This window comes from Halyomorpha halys, unplaced genomic scaffold (genome assembly GCF_000696795.3).
Source record: "Halyomorpha halys isolate HHAL.00 unplaced genomic scaffold, Hhal_1.1 Scaffold208.1, whole genome shotgun sequence".
NCBI lineage: Eukaryota > Metazoa > Arthropoda > Insecta > Hemiptera > Pentatomidae > Halyomorpha > Halyomorpha halys.
The window spans coordinates 1,475,270-1,499,551 of record NW_027109100.1 but is presented as its reverse complement, the minus strand read 5'-3'; the positions used below and the strand labels follow the sequence as shown (position 1 = coordinate 1,499,551).

The window sequence follows — 24,282 nt, the reverse complement described above, 5'->3', positions numbered from 1 at the left end:
GAATTTTAAAACCCATTTTTTAAATAACTTTTATTAAAACTCCAGTAATAATTTAATAATCGAATTCGGGATTGGTCAGGCCTCCATGATATTCCCTTTCTGTTGATAGCTTACTTATCAAATTCAATCCTGAAAAGGGAATGATACTACCTAGTATCTAGGTAGTACCTAGTACCTAGTACCTAGTATATATATATATATATATGATGTTAGGCAGGTGAAAGTTAAATGTTTTCCATACGCTACGCTGCCTCTTCTCTGATAACAGTTTTTGGGGATCCCAGGGCATTTTTACCCAATAATATTCTGATTTTTAATGAATTTGAAAACGCATCGACTATGATTTTCTGTACTCCATGTAAAAATATCTTTCAACGATATCTTCCTTTTGTTAATTGGTTTAATATTTCGTCTCAAAAAGAAATAATATATGACATATACATTTGATTGCTGGTTATAAAAAATATTTTATTTTTTATTAGATTAAAAAGAAAGTAAAAAGTAAATGGAATTCAAAATATATTTTTGAAGTTCTATTAATCAATAGATTCACATCTCTGTAACATAAAATTCACTTGTTGCGTATCTATTTAATGCAGTTGTAAATATCAATAAATATATTTAAAATGTATATATATTATTTAAATTAAATTTTCAGCCTGGTAAATCACTCCAGGGGATAAAACAGAGCAATGGCGCAGAACTAGCGTGCTCACTGTAGGAAGAGTTGTTTACCAAGGCCTGTCCTTGGCGATCCAGTATCTTGATCTGGAATTTATATCCAGATATCTTACCGCTCTAATATATATATTTTTTTGCAATAATATGTTAATAATAAATAATTTTTATCTTTTAGTATAAATTAATATCTTTCAATATAATAATAATAATATAGTTAAAAACGTGAAGTCAATCACCAAGTTGACTACCCAATTATTCAACATAAATAACAATATTGAAATGGAACCAACGAAAAAATTGAACAAACGGAAGCTGGAAAACACTATTTGTACCTTATTAAATAATATATCGAGTGGTTCCATCCCATAAGTAAGTTGGTTCATAGATTTCTCTAGTCAAGGAAATTTTACCTCAATCAGAATCATTAAATGTTAATTGATCAGTGATACTAAAATCACATCTTCCATTAGTGTTTAGATTCAATAAGATACAATACTCATCTCGTGGCATGTATCTTAATTGCAATTGCGAGATGTATGTGCTAGGTGTCCCAGAAATATTTGTAGAGGTTATAGTAGACCTCAAAAGCTACAAAAATAAAAACAGAGTTCTATTAGTAACTGAATAGTAGATAAAATTTTATATATAATATATATTGTTTATTAATTTATTTAAGTGAAAGCAAGTATATGAAAGGCGTAAAGGTGGGCTGCTAATACTTCTCCACAAATTCATTATGGTCATTCTCAGGTACAAAATCTGCAATGACATAATTATTCTATTGCAATACATAACCATAAAAAGAAAGTAAGTTATTGATATTAGACTTGAGTCATTTTTATACATGAAACTCCTACCTTAAAATTAACATCTACCAATCACTAATACATTAAATAAATAGTATTTATAATTAACATAATAAAAATGTTTAATTTTTTATTGAATTAATATTTGATTATCATAACCTTCAATAAAGGAAATTGATGTAGACTGTATTTCGATTCATAACAGAACAGTAGATATTTTTTATTTATTGATTTATTTAAGGTGAAGGCAGGTTATGAATTGAATTAAGAGTTCGCAAATACAAAATATATTCCAATAGTTAAATTGTGCGTAAGAACTTGTTTGCTGTAAAAATGGTATCTCTTCCAGTTTTAGGAAAATCCCGCTTTTCCTCAGACCAAAACATCACCAGTTCAATGGGAGTGCCGTTTGATCCGGGGTGTGCAAAAGAAAAGCCTCCAATATAAGTTTAATTCATATGCTAGATAAAAATTAAAGTGTAATAAAAAACTTGGTATATGTATATGTTACAGAGAAAGTTGATTGTTATGTAAGGTTAATCGCGGCTATAGACTGTCAACCTTCACTAAAATCACCAGGAAAAGTTGATCACCAAAAACCTAAAAAAAAAAAACTATTACCAAAGAGGATTACTTTCACTAAGAACTGATATTCACTATTTTCCAATTGTACAGTTCAACTTAAACTAAGTTGCTCACCGAAAATAGACCTTGACTAGTGAATGTCAATCTGTCTTGAAAGATCAACTATCACTGTAACATATATAGTTGCTTCAGCTCTATACCTCGTAGTCCGAAAAAAACTTAATACCATTTTTTTTCTTTTTTCGATTGACTCTTAAGACCTTGTAGATCTTTGTCCGCCATCCATGATCCTTCTCAACGCCTGCCTGTTTTGGGCTACTTCTTTCCAGGTTCCTGCATGCAACTCTTTCACATCTTTGTTGATTCTATCCATCTGGTTAGAATCAACAAATACGTCTCCCACATAGTCTCGTGCTAACTATACTGGCATTAATTGTTGTATAGAGGCATCATGAGGGACTGCTTCGAGCCACATGTCCCGTCCATCTAAACCTCCTTTCCTTCATACCATGAGATATTTACTGACCAGTCCCTGGAAGCAGTTTACTGTTAGTTCTTCTCCTCCATATTTTAAGGCTCTGACCCCAGATCACTCCTGTAATTGTAAGGAGGACTCCTATTCAAATCTCTCGATTCTGAACATCCTGATCTATTTCCCACCGTTTTTCTAGATTTAGTTTTAGATGAAAAGATCTGGTCTAGCTTGCTCTTTCCTCTCCAGAACTCTGTTTGCTGGTTATTCATTAGATTCTTGTAACATTAAGATATGCGAATCAGCGAAATATTGGTCATTATCATGTAGGCCACTGAAAGTAGTGCTATGCCTCTATAATTGCCACACTTAGAATAGGGCAGATTAGACCTGTTCAATACCAATAAAACAAATAAAATATAATAAAATTATGAAGATGGTCAGGGGTGCGGTCAGAAGAAATGGGCAGGATCGAGAGATTTGAATAGGAAATCCTCCGTACAATTACAGGAGCGATCTGGGATCAGAGCCTAAAAACATGGAAGAGAAGAAATAGAATAGTATTAATATAAAATAGACAATGATAAGAATATATAAAAATTACGTAAACTATTTGGTTAAAAATGAATTAATTTCTCTACCTTAATTTACCTTTTTGTATTTTACTATCTTACTATGTCAAAACATTTTTAGTTATTTTCATATCTTTTTAGCCCTGATGAAACTCTACAAAGTGGGACGAAACATCGGGAAATAAATAGTTGTTAACAATTTGTTGTTTTCTTCTGACCGCACCCCTGACCATCTTCTTCATAATATGAAATAATACGATCAATTATTTATATATATACAATACTTTATATTACTATATAATACTTTATTTTAAAGACATCTCAATTTTCAAAAATATAAAGGAAGCCTACAAAAAGATGGTCCAGGTGAGATGTTTGTAGAATGATGCGGAGATTTTACAAGAAATCTACTATTCTATCTTAGAAGTACTAAAATGGCATTGTATCGCTTGTTAATCAAGAGAGCCGGTTAAGCGGGACTCTAATGTATATGTGGAAGAGGGCTGTAGCTGTCTCTTACAAGGAGCGAGGCTAGAAGGTTACCAGTTATCATTGATCGGTTTTTAATGAAGGTTATTTTCTTACATAACAGTTCTCTTCAGATCCTAATACTCCTCATTTGCTAGCCCTAAAAGAGCTTATTTTAAATTTTAAAAACAAAATTTTAGTTATCGTTAATTATTTTCAATATAAAACCTTTGTTATATTTAAACATTTGAGTATTAATTAAATTAAACATTTCTAGTCTAGAAATCATGAAAGTTACTCGCTGTACAGATTCAAAAAGTTAAAATTTGTCAACCTTTTAGGAATCGGTAACCAAGAAAACACCTAATTTCAACTGGAAAATAAAACTTAATCACTTAAAATGAATGGATACAGCAAATTAACCAGTTAATGTATCTTAGGCAACGAATTACGATCAACGAAACAGAGAAAATTGTGCTTTGTACATTTTTCAGGCGCGCGAGAATCATCACACTTTTATAAAATATACTTATTTTATAATGGCTAATAATAATATAGGCCTAACGAACCCGAAGGTCTGATGCCGATACCACCAAACGCTCTCTGCATACATCCTTCCAGTGATGACCTTCCAAACCCAATTCCACTAAATCAGTTTTAACGCAATCCTACCATCTACGTTTCGGTCTACCCCTCGAACGTTTTATAATGGCTAAAGTAGGTGCATCCATATGTTCAAAAGTTAACTGTCGAAATTGAGAACAAAATTCACTTCTAAAATAATATTCTTGCTAATAAATGACAGATAACCCTATTTTGTTTATTTAGAGTAATTTGTATTTTGTATACATATATTTTGTATTTAAATGAAAAATAAAGAGGTTTTGAAAATTAAAAAAAAATTGTTTATTTTGAGTTTAGATTAAGAACTCATTAGGTGAATAATAACTCATTGTGTTTCTAGTTTTCACTTTAAATAAATGTGTATGTTGGATCTAAATCCAATATGGGGATTATAATTTTATATGCGTATCGAGGATTACGATTCATTTTCAAAGTAGCCTGCAAGATCTTTAGGTCCACTTCCCCTGATGTAGAGTATCAATTTATTTTTTGGGAATAGTTTTGGTTTGATTGTATTATTGCTAGTTGAATAACAGTTTATTATTTAACGTGACTCCTAATTATTTTAAGGATTTGGCGCAGGGGATAGGAGTATTATTTAAAAATTAAGGAAAGCATAGGCCTTCGTTTTGCAAAACTTATGGCTCCTGTTTTTAGATGTAACCACCATTTTTACTCCTTTTGTTTAATTTTGAAGCGTCTTTTAACCTATTGGTGATTGTTTCAATTCGGTATATCATCGGAAAATAGGTGGTATATTAATATTTAATACATTTTCATGTAACAATGCCAGTTTTCGATGAATGTATATATTTTCCCTCTGTTTTTGTATAGAGTGAGAGAATACAAAGCTAGTTATTTATACTATAGTATATTATTACTAAATAGTAATATAGATTTAAAAAAAATTATTTGCAAAGCCCGTGGACGGACATTCTATTTTTTTTTTTTGGCGTTTAGTATAATGATCCTAAATCACCTGATATGTTTCCCCTATCATTATAAATGAGCTACATATTGGCGTACGGTGTCTCTAATCGGCCTTTAATAAGCATTCTATCCTAGATATTGCAGTTTATGCAAAACAAGATTACTGTTTCTTAGTTTTAAAAGATATCATATTTAAATATTTTTAGTTTTTTGGGAAATTGAGTTGCAGTAATTTGATAATTTTTAGGTGTCTTTAGACGTAACATACTGTCTTCCTACAAATTTTTATTAGGATATCTTGTATAGTTTAAAAAACAAAATTAGGATCGTAAGTGCTCCTTAAGGATCGCTTTTCGTAAATCTTCGTTTAAATTGGATTGGGTGATTATTAGAAATGAAACAATGGAAATCTGAAGTTCTCATGATTATAAATTAACATGTTCCTCTGGATTTACAGATGTTAAGAACGCTTGACTGGCAATACGGAGACACTAACTTTCTGTTAGTGTTATGATAAGATAAAATTTAATTTTTAATTTTTCTTCGGCTAGTTCTAAATTAAGGAATATTACTTAGAAAATTATAGCCTCTATACCAGGGTTGTCCAATATACGGCCCGCGGTACCGTTTTATGCGACTCGAGCTTATTAGACAAAAAAATCTCTTTCCTTTTAAAAGAGATTCTATAATTCAATATAAACACCACTCAATTCGAGAAGTTTGGAGATTCAGAATGTTAAATTCAATTAGTTTTTTAACAGATTTGAGCAATCATCTTAACATTTTGAGCTCGAGCCTGCAAGGAAAAAAACGAAGCAATATTAGATTTGGAGGGCATCATCAATGGGTTTCGTGATAAGCTAGCAATGTTCTAACACAATTTGGAAAACAAAAACTGAATACACTTTCCCAGATGTTTTCAGTTAGCTGACGAATTTAAAGACAACGATTTTTCAAGCTGCAGTTCCTAAATCCAAGAAATAATTCATGAGTTCTCTACCAGATTTTGGGAAATTAAAAGTCCCAAAAGTTACTGCTTTATAATAATCCTCTTGGAGCAACGGCCGAAGACTAAGCACTCTGGCTACAACTTAAATTATCTCATGAAGAAGCTCACATGCTTGAACACTCTTGTGATTTTTTTTCAAATTGCTGCATTCAGATAAATTCCCTAATTTGCGAAAGTTAGGACTAAAAATGTAATCAATGTTTGGAAGCACGTACCTATGTGAAAGTTTATTTTCGTCAATGAAGTTTATAAAAAACCGAAATAGAAACAAACTTTCTGTGCCTTTAATTCATCTCATGAGGTTGGCTTCAACATAGCTAGAGGTGGATATTCGTTCGTTGGTAGACGCAGGTCGGCTACAATGTTCGCATCAAATACATATTTTCATTGCAACTAATAAAATATTTTTTTAATATATTTTCCGTTATTTGTGCATATCAACTACTTGGCCAATATAAAGAAATATTACTACATTTGATCTTATTAATTACTTTACCTTATTGATACTTTAAAGTTTAAAATTTAAAGTATATAATTATTATTTTGACCCCCAAGTTTTTAATTTTGGCCCTTGAGGCTTTGTAAGTTGGGACAACCCTGCTATAGAGGTGAGTGATAGTAGCTCAAACTCAAGAAAAAAATACCATCTTTTAATAAAAAAATATCATCTCATAACGAAATAATTTTACCACCATAGTTGTTGGTTCAAAGACATCTTTCGCTCTCGATGATAAAGCTCTTGTTCAAATATGTAAAGTGGATAGTAACACATTTCAAAGCATCTCATCTTGACATAGTTTTTCTTTGTAAATTAATTCTGTGAACACGTCACATTGTTTGCCTGTTGCTCAACATCATTGTATAACCTAATTGTGATAATATAGCCAAATAGCACATTAATAATAAACACAACTATCTAGCTCTATCTCATTTCGCCGATATTCTGGTCTGGAAAAAATGGGATTAAACATTTTATATAATCAAAGTTATATATATATCATTTTTTTTTTCGACACGTTTCAAATTATATGATGCTGGCTGTAAACAACTCTCCAGACGACATTCCATCAATTTAGGTATCATCAGGACAGAAAGTCACAAACATCACATGTACGAAGACAAATTACAACACATCTCACATCAACAGTCCAATAGACTCATAAACCAGTAACAGTTTTATATCTCTACAGGATGTTTCACGAGGAAATATCAATAATTATGAAGAGGTTAGTTCACCAAAAGTGTATTTCAATGGTGGCAACCTCACCTGCCTTTCTCAATCCATTGTCGCGATACGATTTTTATAAGTTTTCCATGAAAACATTGTTTTTCCGAAAAAAAAAATTAAATTTCTCTACTATAACTGAATATTTCTCAACTTTTATTTCCATTTTTGGTATGTAAAATGAATTTTCAACAAAGCAGGAATCAGCAGGCGATCGTAGCGTCCAGAATGAAGAGGTAAAAATGAGCAACTTTCGGAAATATTATCTCACGCAATGAATTTTGTAATTATGAACTTGAGGATATAATAAAATTTGCTTCATTTCATCAACATTCTAAATATATACTCAACTTTGAAAAACTTTGAGCGTCATAAAAACATTAGATACCTACAACAATACGAATATCTAGTATTATTTTCTATTTAGTATTGCTATTTTGTGTATAGATTCTCTCACCCCTCCTACCCCCCCCCCCCCAAATGTTTCTAAAATGGTTTACTACTGCAAACACAGTAGTATAAGTTTTGATGGGTTTTTATTGTTTGTCCATCAATTTTATTTTTATTTATTTTTTTTTAAGGGTTGAAGCTGCTGATAACAATGCAGTAATCAGAAACAAATGTGGAATCAATTACTAAAACAACTACACATTTATTAATTTAGAAATCAAGTTTAATTTGATCCGTTACACTAATCTTGTATAGCTCTGAGATAACAGTTATTACCCACTACCTCTAGTTGTATGTAAATCTATTGCCCTCATTGCCAAATGAAATAACAAATGAGCGTATAACTTAAAACCAACGGATATTAATGGGGTCTTTTTAGTATTTTATTCCATTTTTTTTTTTGTTATTGCTACATTATCATAATTATATGACATATGATTGCTGATGAATCGAAACAACGTTCATGAAATCCTTAAGATCGTACCTCGAAAATTCAAAGTGTGAGATTCTTGTAAGTATTTCAGAAAATTATTAATTTTTACTGTGCATTGGTTGTTACCAACGCTAAACGAAACAATATATTCCTACTATCGAAAGTAGTACAATATATATCCAATATTTTCCTAGTATATTTTATACTATGCTATTTTGTAGGAAATTAATCGTGAATTACGAAAATGGTGACAAAAGTTGAGAGATCTTCAGTTACATTAAAGAAGTTTAGATCGGGAAAAACTGTTTTCCAAGAAAACTCTTTAAAATTAAACAGATTAAGCTTCCATAGCAATTCCAAAATCTGCTGTTCTTTGATTTTAGCCCATTTATGAGAACATTGTAGCTGTGTAATTCAAAAACGAGTAGCCATTTCCCGGTAAAATTTCATATTTTTTTAAGTCCATACCAATAGAACAACTGTTTCAAATTTTAAGAATTTTTAAGGCTCAAAAGTGAATTGAATTGATTTGACCATTTAGTTATTAACTATTAATTGTTATGATTAACAATACATATGAATATGAATAACAAACATTCAATATTTCCTATCAACGATTATACCGTTAGTAATTAACCTTCATACTTTCGCATCTTGACGATCTGAAATAAAGAATAATCGTCTTAAAAAAAACAGTATTTTTCCGCTGTCAGGAATAATCTTCATTTGAAATCCGCAGTGATTTACACTTTTATTTTTTAAAATTTGAGGTTAATCTCATAATCACTGCCATTTATTCCATGAATGATTTCATTCTATCTCTTTTTAACTCTAATGCACTTTCTTTAAACCTTGGATCAAAAATAAAAAAGCTTTATTCAAAACGAGCAAACATCTGTGATGTTGCTCAAAGCGTCTGTGATGTTGCATGATTTGTTGCTCATATACCCATATATGAGAAACAAATATGATAAAAAAAAAATTCTATTTTATATGCCTGTCACACTTGCGCACTTTTTCAGCAACCGGCGAATTTTTAAGATTATTTTTTTTTTTCATAGATAAATTCTCTTCACCAATGATAGGCACATCAAATTTCTATAAAAATACCTACGAATTTTGTTCTACAATATTCTGAAAGTATCAATTAAGGATTTTATAAAATATTTTAACACTTTATAATTATTTTTTTACAATATTGTAGTGATTTTAGACATCTTCATTGTAAGTTTGAGAATTTTGAACAAACAACAGTTTCAGAAGCATTCCAATAATGAACAAGTTTTGTCATATTTCAACTCAATTCTTGGCAGGTTGGAAGGAACGGAAGGAGAGTAAAGAAATAATTGCATGTTATTTAATGTTAGAAAAATGTTTAATTTTAGCTAGACTGTACAAGAGATACAGTAAATGTCATTGAAATAGAAATATTGATGTATTTAAAGCATACACCCCCTAAAATTTATTTTACCCAGAAAAAGCTAACATTTTCATTAATTTTTAACTCGGAGCTCCATATCCTTAAAAAGTACCTACAATACTAAACAATTTCGTAGCACATTATTTAAAGAAGAGAAAAATTTCTAAAATATGAGCTCTAATAGAGCTTACTCTGTACGGTCTCAAGATACAGTTTGGGAAGCCTTCCCTGAGAGTGGCATGTCCTATGGTATATCGACTAATACTCGGTATAAGTAAATGTTTTTTTAAAGGTACCGTAAGTAAGCTAAACTAGCCTGGAGAGGACAAAGACTACATATCTCATTCTTTCAAGTATGCAATTGTTTGGAAACAATAAAAAGAGGATCCGAAAAAGAAAAACTGGAAAGGGTGAGTTTCACGACGTTTTTCAGTTTTAGCCACTATTAAATAATGATATTATGCCTAATTTATTCAAAGCAACCTGACCTGACCTCTTGTGAATCATCAAACCTAAAAGTATGTTTTTCAATGCATTCGATTAGAGAGCCTTCTAGTAACATTTGTCGATTTTGGTCAAATTTTCGTCGTCCATAGATAGGAAAAAATTCATGATCCCTTTGGGAACCCTGGAAATATGAATTTTCCTCCGCACTAGAACCCACCTCTCCTTAATAAAATGTAAGTTTACGTTGGAGTTAATAGAGATTTCGCGCATTAATGTAATTACCTGCAAAATCGTTTATTTAATCGCAAATATGAAGAAAATAGAAGATGCAGTAAATGTTATATCCAATAATTTGGTAAATCTATAGAGAAAGTCCATTGAGCCGCTCTCGATAAATTCGTGCTTATTTCCCTGTACACTTCTGACTCACTTCAATCTGAATATTTAGCATCCCAAAATATATTTACTATTCTAAAAAGTAAGATGTGAATATAAAATTGAATTAACTTGCTCAATTTCTTAATTAATATTTTCTGGAAACAATAGAGATATCAAAATAGTCCAAGAACCTGGTTAACTATAGTTTTCTTCTACCATTTTGATACCTTTACTGACCACCACTGGGACTATCTTCCTATAATTAAAATATAAAAGTTGATACAAATAAACAATTGTTTCCAATATAATTGAGAAAGCTGTTAGTTAAAAGAAAAACTTTTAAAATTGTTTTTTTAATATTGAAAGTTCTACAAAAGAGTTCACTGAGAATTAATAGTAATTCAAAAACCAATATTAACAACCAAATGTGAGCACGCTTAGAGTAACTCAACCTTTTTTTTAATCCACTAGCCTAGCCATTTCTGGCATACGGAATGCGGCATCAATACTCAACTGTCAAACATGGCGTATTGGACGCCACGCCTACGACAGGAATGGGCCCCGCCTTCTTACGTCACTTGCTTTGGAAGCGTACCCCCCTCCAATATACTCCTTCCTACGAGCCTATACTTTGTGATTTGACTGGACCAAATTAGCTAATGTCAAATTTTTCTACCATATTAGTTTTTTCACTATTAATAGGCAATACAGCAAATTGTTGTGCTTAATAAAAAATAATTTACGTCTGCTTTCATGAAAAGAGCACGGCGACTTTATCGGATGTTAACAAAGAGATTTGATAGCCTGCTTTCGAAAGCTGTACTACGTACAAATGAGCATGGGTGTTATTTGAGGACCAGAGATAATTAGTAGAAATCGTTGATTTTTTAAATCTTCATTATCTTCCCAACATTTTATAAGAGAATGGTTATTCAAAATTTACTTAAATTATTTCTCTTTTCTGGCCGAATTTTATGAATGTGATAAGAGTGAATGAAGTGGCCAACGTCACATGTAGAAGTTAGGTAAGGAGGCAGGCACCTCCAAAACCTCTCTTATTTTTGTCCTTAGACTTATTTTTTTCCTTTTCTTAAGCTTAGTTTTTCCATTTTTTTCTGGGACAATTTGGAAATATCCTGTAGTGATTTTAACACAGTAAGAAATCAATTATAACCTATCAAATGTACAATAACAAATTTTTTTACCAAGAGATGTATACAATTAAAGATGTTTTTGATTGAATAAATGATGCATTGGGACAGCGATGGCACTGAGAATTGGAGTGCTCATGACAGGTACAATTCTAATAAAACACTACAATATAATCAATTTATCATAAATAAATGTTTTCCGCAATCATATTAAAATCGACACCAATGGTGATTGAAGACCATTTTATTCGAAAGGGATTTGAAAATTGACAATTGTTTGATAACCCATAACAAAAGCATTGTTAATTGTTATTGGAATACAATTTACTTTCTTCTTCTTTCGCGTCACAACCCTTTAGTGCATTTTAAGCTGAGGCCAAGACTGCCGCTTTGCTCGATCTATGGTTATATCTCCTGACTAGACGAAGATTTTGATCTCTCCTCCTACACAAACGGTCGACGTCTTTGGTTTGTTACGAGGTATTCTACCATCAGAGACGTATTCCAAAGTCTTCAGTGTGTCTCCGTAATCCTTCATCCTGATTTGGCTAAACCCTTTCAGCTGGCGATTCTCTAGGACCTCATTCATCGATAGGACTCCTAGTTCTACCCCTGATTCTGTTGTTATGGATGCAGTCTTTCCTAGTTTTAGCCACAATCCTTCTGAGAAACCTCATTTCTACTTTCCTTTTCGTCTGTCAATGCCCAGCTTTCACCTCCATATAGGGGTACAGGCAAGTGCACAAGCTTCAAAGATGTGGAGTTCGACATTTCTCCCTGCGTCTTTTTTCCAATTATAGTATTGCAGATATGATAGAAGGCCAAGTTTCCCCTACTTATCCAGAGTTGGATCTCCACTTTCCTTGACCTTTCAGTAACTGCTCCAAGGCAGGGGAAATCGGACACTAACTTTATTTCTTATCCATTGCAGCACGGTTGAACATTCCCTGTGCTCTTCCTATCAGGAGGATTTTACTCTTGTTAAGATGAGCATTACTTTTCTATGGAGCTCTTCCTTATATTGTAGAATAATGTAACTTATCTATAAGAGCTATGATTTCTGTATAAACGGGAAGCTGATTCATCATCCCAAGAATGTTTTATCAGTTTGCCTTTGGTTGCAATTTCATCCATGTAGAATATGAATAACAAGGGGCTTACAATCTCACCATATTTAACAGTCCTAACTACATTAAAACACCTCAACTTTTGACCATTCCTTTTGGATGTTGCAATATGGACTTGATGGCTTCCACAAGGGATACTATTTACACACAGAACTTCTTGAATCAAAACCTCAAGCAAAAAATGTTAATCCCCTAACATAATCCAACACTGGTGACTTCTGTACCTGGGTTTGTACTCCTTTCACAATATATTAGTACCATAACACTACTAATAATTTTCAATTAATCTTCATAATTGTTTTGTTCATCCTAGTTTTCAACCTAATTAAAAATTGCATGAAATCATAGATAATATTGCATTCACTAAATCTTACGACTAGCAATAATCCTTAACATCATTTTTTTAAATTTAAATTTGGTTGTTTAAAATTGGGTTTATCAATGTAATATCAGGTATGAATCAAGTAAATGACAATGAAACTAATATTTATAGGGAATGATCAGTTTTATTAAATATAATAATATAAATTCTTTTATCATTTAAAATTCATTCATATAAATAGAATGAAATAAAAAAATATATATAGGTCCCAATACATGACCGAATAATCTTTAAAGGGACCTCCAGGTTGATATATTAAAAAATTGAAGTGATTATTTTTCCTTAATCTTATATCACTAAATATCAGAAAGGGAGCAAAATATGAAAATTAGCATAAACATAGTTAAAAAGGTTTTATTCAGTTGTTAACTAATACACACCAAAACAATGATAGATAACAGAGCACTGAAACAATTAAAAATAAAAAAACAAGTGCAAAGTGTTTAACTTTATAATTAAAATTAATAAGTAATCTTAACATCAAAAATATTTTGTATAAACTAAGTAATTATTTCTTAGCACCCAAATATATTTATATAGATATATACAGCAGTGAGTCAACGATAGGTAGTATTTCAAGTTGGGAGTCTCCTAAAAAAATTAGGAATTACGAAATTATCATCTGTCTTATGTATAAATAAGACTTCATAGGTTTTCGAATTCAATTTTAGAAGGCTACCAACCCAAAATTAACTCAAACTAGAGTGATACTACAGAAATGAAAGTTTTTAAACTTATTTAAAAGACTTCCAAAAATAAAAATCAGCCAGATTTGACTTTCAAAAATAAAAATTGGCTACCAAAGGCTAAGGGAATGATACTGTCTATTGTAAAAGATGGGTCTATGTATTATACTTGAGTACGTACAATACATGGAAGTCGAATGCCCTAGGCAGGGTACAATAAAATATTGAATTAAATCTTTGAGCAGCAACCCTTACTTAATGAGGGAATATCTTTTGATCAGTTCCTATCAAACATGATCAAAGAAAACAAATGGAAGTGGCTTTCTTAAAGGGTCAAGGGACACCTACTTAAGAATAGCACCACTTCGAAGCTCTTCCTCTTCCAAGAGGAAGAACCAAAGATTCAACATAGTTGAACCATCCCTGCCTGGATTTGAATAATACCAAATTGTGTGATAATTAGTACATCAGACATTGTTTTACTACCTAATCTTGTAACACAACTGCATTTTCATCAACAGCTTTAAACTACAACACATACCAACCCACTCAGTTAAGTCTAGTACCAACAAAGCAAATAAAAAAACAAAATGAGATTTATTTTACTCTACATCTTTAATAATAATCAGGTAACAAAATCTATCGAATCTCTAAAAAATAGATAACTTAATGTTCATATAAGAAAATAAATTGGGTAAAGTGAACTTGAGAATGTCTGTTTGAAAATAGATTAACATCTTAGCCCTTTCAATGCCATAAATTAAAGTAATTTTGTCACTAAGACTTAGAAATTTTAAAAGTATAAAATAAACTCAAATAATTTTAATGACCAAAAAGTTTAAAATGAAAAATATATATATATTTTTCAAAAATTGTATGATTTGAAGGTATTGAACTATGTCTAATTACGAAATTATTCCCTTAGCCTTGAACATATGCCTCATTAATGACTTAAGATATTTTATTTCTCGTTGAACTTCCTCCACTTCAGCTTTCAGAGACTCATTTTTCTCTTGGAGTTCTCTTTCCTCGGAAAGAATAACTTCTATTTCTTGTTTTTTCTTCTGCCTATAGCGAGTTGCTGCATTTTTGTTCTGTTCCTTTTTACGAGCTTTCCTTTCCTCAACTGAAGGATATGGGCGTGTCCTTGATTTTGTACTGATAGGAGCCCAATCAGGATCTTCATAGCCTGAGTCCGAAGAAGAAGTACATTCGCCATGACAAAAATTTTCAGCAACAATTTCGTCTAAATCGCCAACAGTTTCATTACTGCTGGCAGGCTGCAAATAATTATTTTACTGATTAGTCAAAAATAAAAATATAACATTAAATTGTTAATAATGTTTAATATGTTATAAAAACCTGATAAGCATGATGATGGGATGGAGACGGCTGCGGCGAGGGGTGCTCTGGCAGAGGTGTTGGTTGGAGGTGAAGGGAGGGTGGGTAGTACACTGGAGGCTGATGAGGAGGTGAGATCTGGGGGCTGTCAGGGGGTGTAAGCTGGCGGCTCAATACATCTTCGAACTCTTGGAGCAGCTGGGAGGTCTTAGCTTCCTCTATCCAGCCATTGGTAGATGTACTGTAGTTGTCGAAGCCACCACCATTATTCTCTGGCCACCCATGAAACTGAGGTTCTACAAAAGCAAAGAGCAATATTCAATACAATTATAGGCAACATATGATTTCAAATATCAACATATTGCTCTCTAAACTTCTATGAACATATATAGTTTTTAATCGGTCAAAATGTTGTCAACAAAATCATCTTGACTAAGACTGGGCATGGATAAAACTATTCTTAAGACAAATTACTATCTTAAAAAGACAAAATAACTAAACTTTTATTTCATTTTAAATCAATAAAAATGATTTAATACTCTGTTCGTGAATTACTCATTTCCACGCTTCAATGATACATCAACTTATTTTACAATATAACTTAATTAGTTAAACATAATCTTCAACAAAGTATTCTTTAAGGCCATATATGGACAGCACAGCACAAGCATCAGTACAGAGCTTTTACTGTTACTAGACCAACGGTTGTGCAAGGAGGTGATTCGGTTAGATTCAGCCAGATTTTTACCCAATTAACAGTACCCAATTTAGGAGGCTGGGTGGACCCAAGGAGGGCTCCAGAATCCACAAGAGTTGACTCACGGCTACAGTGTAACAGAAAACAATTCTCGGACCAGTCAGATTCGAACTCGAGTCCTTGGAGTAAGTACCAACAGGCCTTACCCCACAGCTACCCACAGCTCACCCCATCTCTTATTGGGTTATTTTGTTTGTTTTAAGGGATTAATACCTTAAACATGAGGATTATTACTATCTGTACTATTAATGTTTTTGCAACTATTATTTTCTTTAATCTGATTCCCAAGCTATTTACTGGAAACAAAGCCATTAATAAATATAAAGTTTAGTATCTTTTCCCAATGATCAAAAATCATCCTTAGGATGGCCCTTCCACTAACTTTAATATATCATTTTAAAAAACACCAAATTACAATCAATATATCTACAGTGAGATAATTTAGGAATTTTAAGACCATTCAGAAAATAGAATGTCCTATAATGCACCCCAAATGAACAATACAACCTTGCTAATTAACAAAAATTAGGTAGTTTAACAAATAAACATTTGCTTATTCAATTAATAATCTACCTAATACATAAAATGACACAAAGTTACCGAGAGAGAAATATATAAATACTGCATATGTTCTAAGTACTTATTACATAAAAAACATACAATATCTATTGTAATCCATTTTCTTTATCTAAAGAAAAGGAAACATTATAATAATCAGAAAAAATAGTATAGTTAAAATTAGAACAGCTATCAAATTTGATAAATGAAAACACCACATTCACATACATCGATAGTGAAATAAATCCCAAGGTAACAATTTAAACATAAATTAAATTGAAACATTGAGAAATAATAAAAACCCAAACAATAGTGAACCATAAACATTTGACAGTTTAGGACTACACAGAAATATTTTTATATTCATCCAGATTCTTAAAATTCATATTTGTTATAAAATAGAAAGTATATGTTGGAAAATCAAAGCCCTATAACAGGATATATCTTCAATTTAGTTCAAGATACACCATTAACAATAACATATAATAAAAATACCAAAACAAATACAAGGAAATAAGTTAATATTATAATGAGCATTTCATATCATCAGCTGAATTGCAAAGAAAATTTTAATTGTTTTTTAAATTTATGGTTTAAACCATTTTTAATGTTTAAAAAGTTTCCGATACTGAAGTTTTTTTTTTAAATATTACATATTAGGAAGTGTTATCAGTAAATAAAATTCACAGCTGACTATTATACATAAAGTTTAATGAAAAATAGAGGAAATATAACAACCTCTAATGAAAAGGTTTTCACCTTTCAGGGTGTCAAATTACTATAAAAAACATTCTCTGACCATAGAGAAGCAATCATTTAAATACTGATTTCAAATAGTCTCTAACCAAAATCATTAAACTATGATTAAAAAAATTAAATATACAGGTTTAATACAAACATATTAAGAACAATAATGTATCACTTCTCAATCATAAATAAAAATACAAGTACAATATTTTATTTAAAGCATATAATGATAGAAATAACTGCAAGCCCATACTTAAAACATTTGGTGGTTCTTTATAATTTCAGGTGATCAATGAAAAAGTACACAATTTGCTGCTAACTTTTTCGTGTATGCATCTGAACACAATACATGACGAAACAACCTTATCATATCAAACACATATATCTTAGACAAATATTATCTTATTCCATTTTGGAACAATAGTTAATATTAATATTTACCCACCTTTGTGGGAATAATGTTTGTTTTTATAAGGCTAAATTCCACTTTTTGTAGCCATATTAATAAATTGGCTATTTAATAATTAAAGTATTTTTTTCATATTAATCAAATTTATTATGAAAATTGCTTAAACTAAGCCTTGTTGGTGGGTACCTGAGGTTCAACTGATACTTCGATATTTGTGATAAGTTATTGTTAGAACAGTTTTATGTACCAGCTTTTCTGATGTTTGAGTGTTAGATAAAATGTTTAAACAAGTTAATTCACAATAACAGTGTTTCAATATGCTCTTTTAAACTAACAAATTTTCCTGAGAGTCAGCATAATTAACAAGTTGGGAGTGGGAATGGTCTGCACATTGTTTAATTTCTGGCTTAGTTGTCTGTGGACTTTTTGAGCTTGTGAATTACTGGACAGCATCAGACAATGTATAATCTTAACTTAGTGAAGGTAGTTTTTCAAAGTGAATCAAGAAGTTAGAGGATACATAAATAAAGTATTTGAAAGTAGGAATGCTTTTTGTAAATCTTGTATCTTTTTCAGGAAAGTAATTTCTAGTTGTATTGTACATCTTCAAGTAATTTTTTAGTTTGTTTTTTTTTTACTTCACCCTTAAATATTGTTTTTTATTTACATTTGTTATAGTTCTCATTACCCATATAAAATAAGTTTGAGCGTACTGCTAATTAATCCAAACATGTTAATGCTTGACAGAAACTAGAATATCTAAATACCTTATAAAATAAGCAAATAAGATGAGAATAAAATTTGATTGCTTGAGTTTGTTTGATTTGGAATTTTTTAATCCTGATATGATGTGAAATTACCAGTTATTGCATTATTTAAAGCTAAAACTTATGTCATCAGAAATTTTTTTAAAAAATTTAAAAGTTGGGCAAGTTATTAAGAATTGAATAAGTAGTCAATAATAAGAAAAGGCAACTAACAGATATGGAAGAAAGAATTCAAGGCCTAATTCACTGAGGACATTCACTCAAAAATTCCTTTAAAAATTATTAGTTAATTAAATTAACTCAGTAAATAAATGATGTAATCCAAGATTTTAATGTATAATAATTTAACTATAAAGCACGAGTTTTTTTTAAAAATAATTTCTCGATCGAAATTAATTGGAACTACTCAATTAATTAATTTGATCAAATTATGATTATTACTTAAAACTCCTGAATGATGTTATAAAAATTGTTAACTGTCTCTGAATGTAAATGTAAGATGAAGATAAAGGATTATTGAAGATTAAGGTTAGTACAAAAATTAATTTTTTAAAAACATAAGGTGTATAGTAGCCAATAAAATATTAAACTAGGAGCAATTAATCAATAAAGAAGTATTGATTTAATTAATAAATAAAAAATTCATCAAGAACATATGGTGGAAAAATGTTCAAGTAAGATTTCTAGTACTTTAAGTCAATCAAACAAGTTAATGTTGGCTTTCTAAGAGCACAAAAAATAAAATTCAAGAATAGAACAGTAGTTATAAAATTAATACAAAATAAAATAATAAACTAATTTAATAAAATTATACATACGCTGATAATAGATTTGCTGAGGAAGATAAGCAACTGGTAGTCCATACATTGTCATGTGATATCACAAAATAAAATATATATATATATATAAACTTCAAAAAACAGCAAAAAAGTCACAAACGTCTATAAAAATTAACGTAAACCAAAACTTCCAACGGTGGGATCTTCAAATAAAAGTTCAATCACTCTGGTTTAAGTTCCCAAATAAAAAAGTTCACCTTCTCTTGACAAGTTTCTGCGAATTTACAATTATTTGTTGACTCCAGGTGCAAGGGTAACCGCTCTTCATGTCAACGCTTGCGTGCATTTGAAAGCATCTAGAGTAGGTGAATCTTGAAGTATTACAACGAAAAATGAATTGATAAATTTTAAATGGCGTAAATACTTTAATTTTTAAGCCACTAAAGTGTTTAGTAGTAAAAGGGCTAAAACAAAAGACCACAACAGTAAGGCTGATGAGCTGAGACTAACATGCCAACTAGGAGAACAAGACTATATCCCCTCCACTCGGCCCCCACTACCCAAGAGATTTGTCCTATCACAAGGTCCAATAATTAAAACAGGTCTCACATCTAATAAAAAAGGATCAATCCCAATGATAAGAATCAGGCTAAACCCAACATTTAAAAAAAGCATGTATAATTATAGTACTTCTATCTTGAATTATAAGGTATTCATGAAATTCAGATCCTTGACAATCTGTGCAAACTAATTGAATACTTTTAAAATAATAAATATTACTACTACTTAAAGAATTATTGAAATACTGCTGTAAATTTTTTTTATTAAAACTAACAAGCTTTGAGTAATAAATAAATACCATCCAAAAAAAATATAACAGTTTAAAACCACTAATGACAGAGATACTAAAGAAAAAAAAACTTTACTTCAGTACAAATATTCAAGAGTCAGAAACTTTTATTTAAGAAAAGATAATTATAGATTATAATTTACAATATATTATGACAAAATTTTGAATATATTACTACACAGCATAGTAATATTCTATCACAATCATAATCTCATGGCAATACTACCTACATTCAATAAAGTTAGGTAATATTTATCATTAGGGGAAAGAGGCAATGTTTTTCTTTTTTCTGAAAATTTTTTTAAACCTTTCACTGGTTCAGTTAATCAAGGGCAAGAAAATTTTAATCATAGATTAAAATGCTCAAGATACAATATAGAGCATAACTTTGGAATTAAAGTCTACTTTGGAATTTTGAATAAGGAAAATAACTTTGGATTTCAAGTCTACTTTGGAATTTGTCTAAAATTTCATATTGAGTAAAGAAAGTTAACATAATTTTTCTAGTACAGACTATTTCCAAATCACTCCTCAACAGTTATGAAATTTAAGCTTCACCCCCAAATATCAAGCTGGATTGAAAATGAACAAAACCTAAGACCTGTTACGTAATAAAGACTAATAATATTAGTTCATAAATTCAAGAATAAAGACAACACTATAATTTCTTTTTTTTTTTGTACGGGGACTATTATCGATATTATAGCAACTAAAAGTATATAAGTATAAGTCAGTGAAATGATACCAAGATACACACTGAGAATACACTATGAGACTACAAGTTGTAGCCAAGAGTGTTGAGGCATCACCTTAGCAACATCAAACCTGCGGTACCGCCAGTACAACCTGGCCTGGGTGGGTTGACTTGTATTTTATGACGATCCCAAGGAAAGAAAAATTAGCCCTTGCATCTGGTTAGAATAGGTTGGTAACCTATAGGATACAGCCGTTTCTCCTTTATGCCAGAAATGCCATAAAAAAAAAAAAATTATATAACTGAAATTATATAAACTATTTAATGGTGGCCAAGAATATTAAGGCATTGCCCAAGCAACCTCAAGACAGAAGCAGCAACAGTTCGAATGCAGTTTGGATGGATTGAAATTTATTCCTTGGAGACCCAATGAAATGAGTCTTAAACTACCCACTCAGGCTAGAATAGCATGTAGGATAACCACCATCTAAACCAGAAATGGCCAATAAATACAGGGGAGTAAAAACGAAAAAAGAAACTACGACACTGAGATTTGTCATATTACTTTATACTTTATTTTGAAACAGAGCCCTGGTTATACAAACTACAATTTAGTCATCCAACCTACCAAAACATTATCAATACCAACACAACCAAATTGTACAGGCAGGTACAACCTATTGTATTATGGGAGGGTCCTTAAGAGTCAAAGTATATTATAAGTAAATAAACACAATCAAGTGATCAAATCTGATTCATAATTAAGTTTTAAAAGAACAAAATTTACTGTTGAGCACACTATTAATGCAGCCAGACAGCTGTAAAACTCAGTGGATTAATGCATCACTCTTGAGGGACAATGTGTCCTACAATGACAATACAATTCATTTAATTTTTTAAAAAAAACATAATAATCTAAAAAAAATTTACAGTAATAAAAAGACTTTTGTTTTATGTTTAAGTTTTTCTTATACTGCTTTATAAGACATTTCATGGGAAACACAAATATATTTACTTTATTTGGAACAAACAGTTGTCACATTTAATCATTTTACTGATAAAATGTGTATGCTTTATTTTTATTTTTAGAAGCATACAATTTTTGGTTTAAAAAGATGCAAAAAAAAAAAAAATTGATGGCTTTGATTTTATTTAACTAACAATAGACCAAGGTTATTGATGAATAAGTACATATATTTATAAATTCAAATAAAGTGGCATTAAATTCTAATGTAAGTAATTATCAATAAAATAAAAAATATTTTATCCAAACTAAATAAAAATCTTTAGTTACAAACAGTAGCTAGTCACTAATATAACTAATGGTCAAAGTTTTCAAAATCCAAGCACTATCAGGACTCGAACCAGAAGAATACATATAAAATAAATGGCAGACATGAGCAAACTAATACAGTCTAGACTAAGATAGAGGCAGTACATCCCAAGACATTCGTCCTATATTCATGGTATGAACTTATGTAAACATCTATGCATGCATGTTTGTGTTTGAGTACACAGTAAATTCCCTTTAATCTGACATTCACCACTCCAATGCACTCACCACTAATAACAAGTCAGACGCACATGTTACAGTTGGCAAAGCAGACAGGAATTGACCTTGAAAAAATTTTAGTATTCAAAGATATAGCAATAAGAGGTCCTTTCAAAACCAACAACAATAAATGATTACTTCAAACCTTAAATTTCCTTGTTGAGATTTATAGGTCTTATAATAAGAAGTCATTTTATGGGTCCAATTATATATAATTGAAACAATTTTAGTATTCAAAGATATAGCAATAAGAGGTGCTTTCAAAACCAACAACAATAAATGATTACTTCAAACCTTAAATTTCCTTGTTGAGATTTATAGGTCTTATTATAAGAAGTCATTTTATGTGTGCAAATATATACTGAACATATTTTACGAATGTGCCAGTATATGAATGAAGAATGAATATTCCATATTTCATTAATTAATTTCATCACAAGCAGATACGTCTGTGGAATGAAAGATATGCTGAAAATTCGTATGAAACTTTATTTTGGCTCTCTAAATGAAGGTGAACTTTTATATCAGGTGTTGGAGTTACAACTTAATAAGACTAAATGATTAAAAAAAGTGACTAATCAAGGGATTTTTAAATATCTCATTTTCTATGAGTCCTCTTGTCTTTAAGATAATATTATAAAACTCATAAAAAATGAAATTTTCTAGAAGTTAGGTCATCTTATTTATGTTTTGTAAGATCAACCATTCCGAAAATATTAGGTACAGGGTAGACAACAAGCATCTGTCTACAGGATATCCCTGCCCTATACATAAAAATACAGAGCCAGGCAGATAGCACTCATGGCAGTGTTAATTAATATTTATTATTATTAACTAGTGATTCATTGGACAAATTTAAAGTTTTGCAGGACATTATTTACAAAACTTTGAGTGGGAAATTGCCATAGATGCCGATGTGGTTAGTGGATGGTCGAAAAAAATTTTTGTTTTTAGTTAATCGGCAGAAGAAATTTTCAACAGTGACTAGTCAGCTTAATTTATAAGAGCACTGTCAAATAAAATCATTTACATAATTAACAGTTTGCGCTGTGCTTAATATTCTTAATTCGTAAGCTCTTTCGGATTTCAGTCAGGTTCATACTTAGTAAACATTTTTTCTCATAAACAGACACTTCCAGTAAGTGGATGTATTTTCATTCCTCAGTGATATTTGTATAGGAGAAGCTTTACTGTTTTTCTTGTTATACTATAAATGTATTACAGACTCTTAATGGTTCTTCAGCCTCTTGTTATAGTTTCTCTTCCTCCTATTTTTTGACAGAAAAAATACAGTACAAGGACATCTCAGATGTTTCTGATTGAACACAATTTGAGAGACCTGATTTAAGACTGCATTTATTGCCTGGTCAAGTAAGGAATATGCTTGGGATGTAATAGCAACTTTTTTACTGACATAGGCAAGGCTAAGCACCAACCACTTTACTTCATTAATTTCACAATTTTTTCAAATAGTACTAAACATTTTGATCAAAACGATTGAAGTTGTACAATAGAAAAATGCAAAAACGTATTCGACTGTTGCACTGCCATGGAAGGGTACTGAGCCAGGCTGTCAAGAAAGACTGGGATCTTCACCATTACAGAATCCAGACTTCCCCCATTTGATGTAAGAAGAAAATTATCTCTTCTTCAGGGAGTTTCATTTCACCTGTGGAGTAAGTGCATTTCACGGAAGGTGGAGGGTGGTGGGAAATATTTTTATAATTTCTCCATTTGTCTATCTATCTATATACAAAAATAATTTGTTTGCTAATCCAATAGAGTCAGTATAGCTTTGAGCAGTATAAAGTTTTTCTTTGTTATTATGACTATCTTGATAAATTCAACTTTGTTATTAATGAATTTTTCCTTTTGCTATTGTATTAATCCATGTTTAGTTGTGGTCCATTGTCCACCTGTATTATTTTTGATCAAGGGAAAGTGTTTGTAGGGATTCCTAAATAATTCATTATTTTATTTGC

General features: G+C 30.8%; 1 protein-coding gene across 2 annotated transcripts in view; it reads right to left on the bottom strand.

Moving 5' to 3' along the window:
• Positions 1 to 13,498: 13,498 nt before the first annotated feature.
• Positions 13,499 to 24,282, bottom strand: part of crc (bZIP transcription factor crc) — a 20,283-nt gene continuing 9,499 nt past the window's right edge. The window contains exons 1-3 of one of the 2 annotated variants that reach the window (XM_014418784.3): positions 19,244 to 19,743; positions 15,209 to 15,483; positions 13,499 to 15,126 (exon numbers count right to left, since the gene is read on the bottom strand). In XM_014418784.3, coding sequence (XP_014274270.1) covers positions 14,752 to 15,126; positions 15,209 to 15,483; positions 19,244 to 19,298 — 705 coding nt within the window. In that variant the 5' untranslated portion in view covers positions 19,299 to 19,743 and the 3' untranslated portion in view covers positions 13,499 to 14,751. Of the gene's footprint in view, positions 15,127 to 15,208; positions 15,484 to 19,243; positions 19,744 to 24,282 lie in introns of those variants that run through there. The other variant, XM_067047318.1, reaches the window with a different exon arrangement.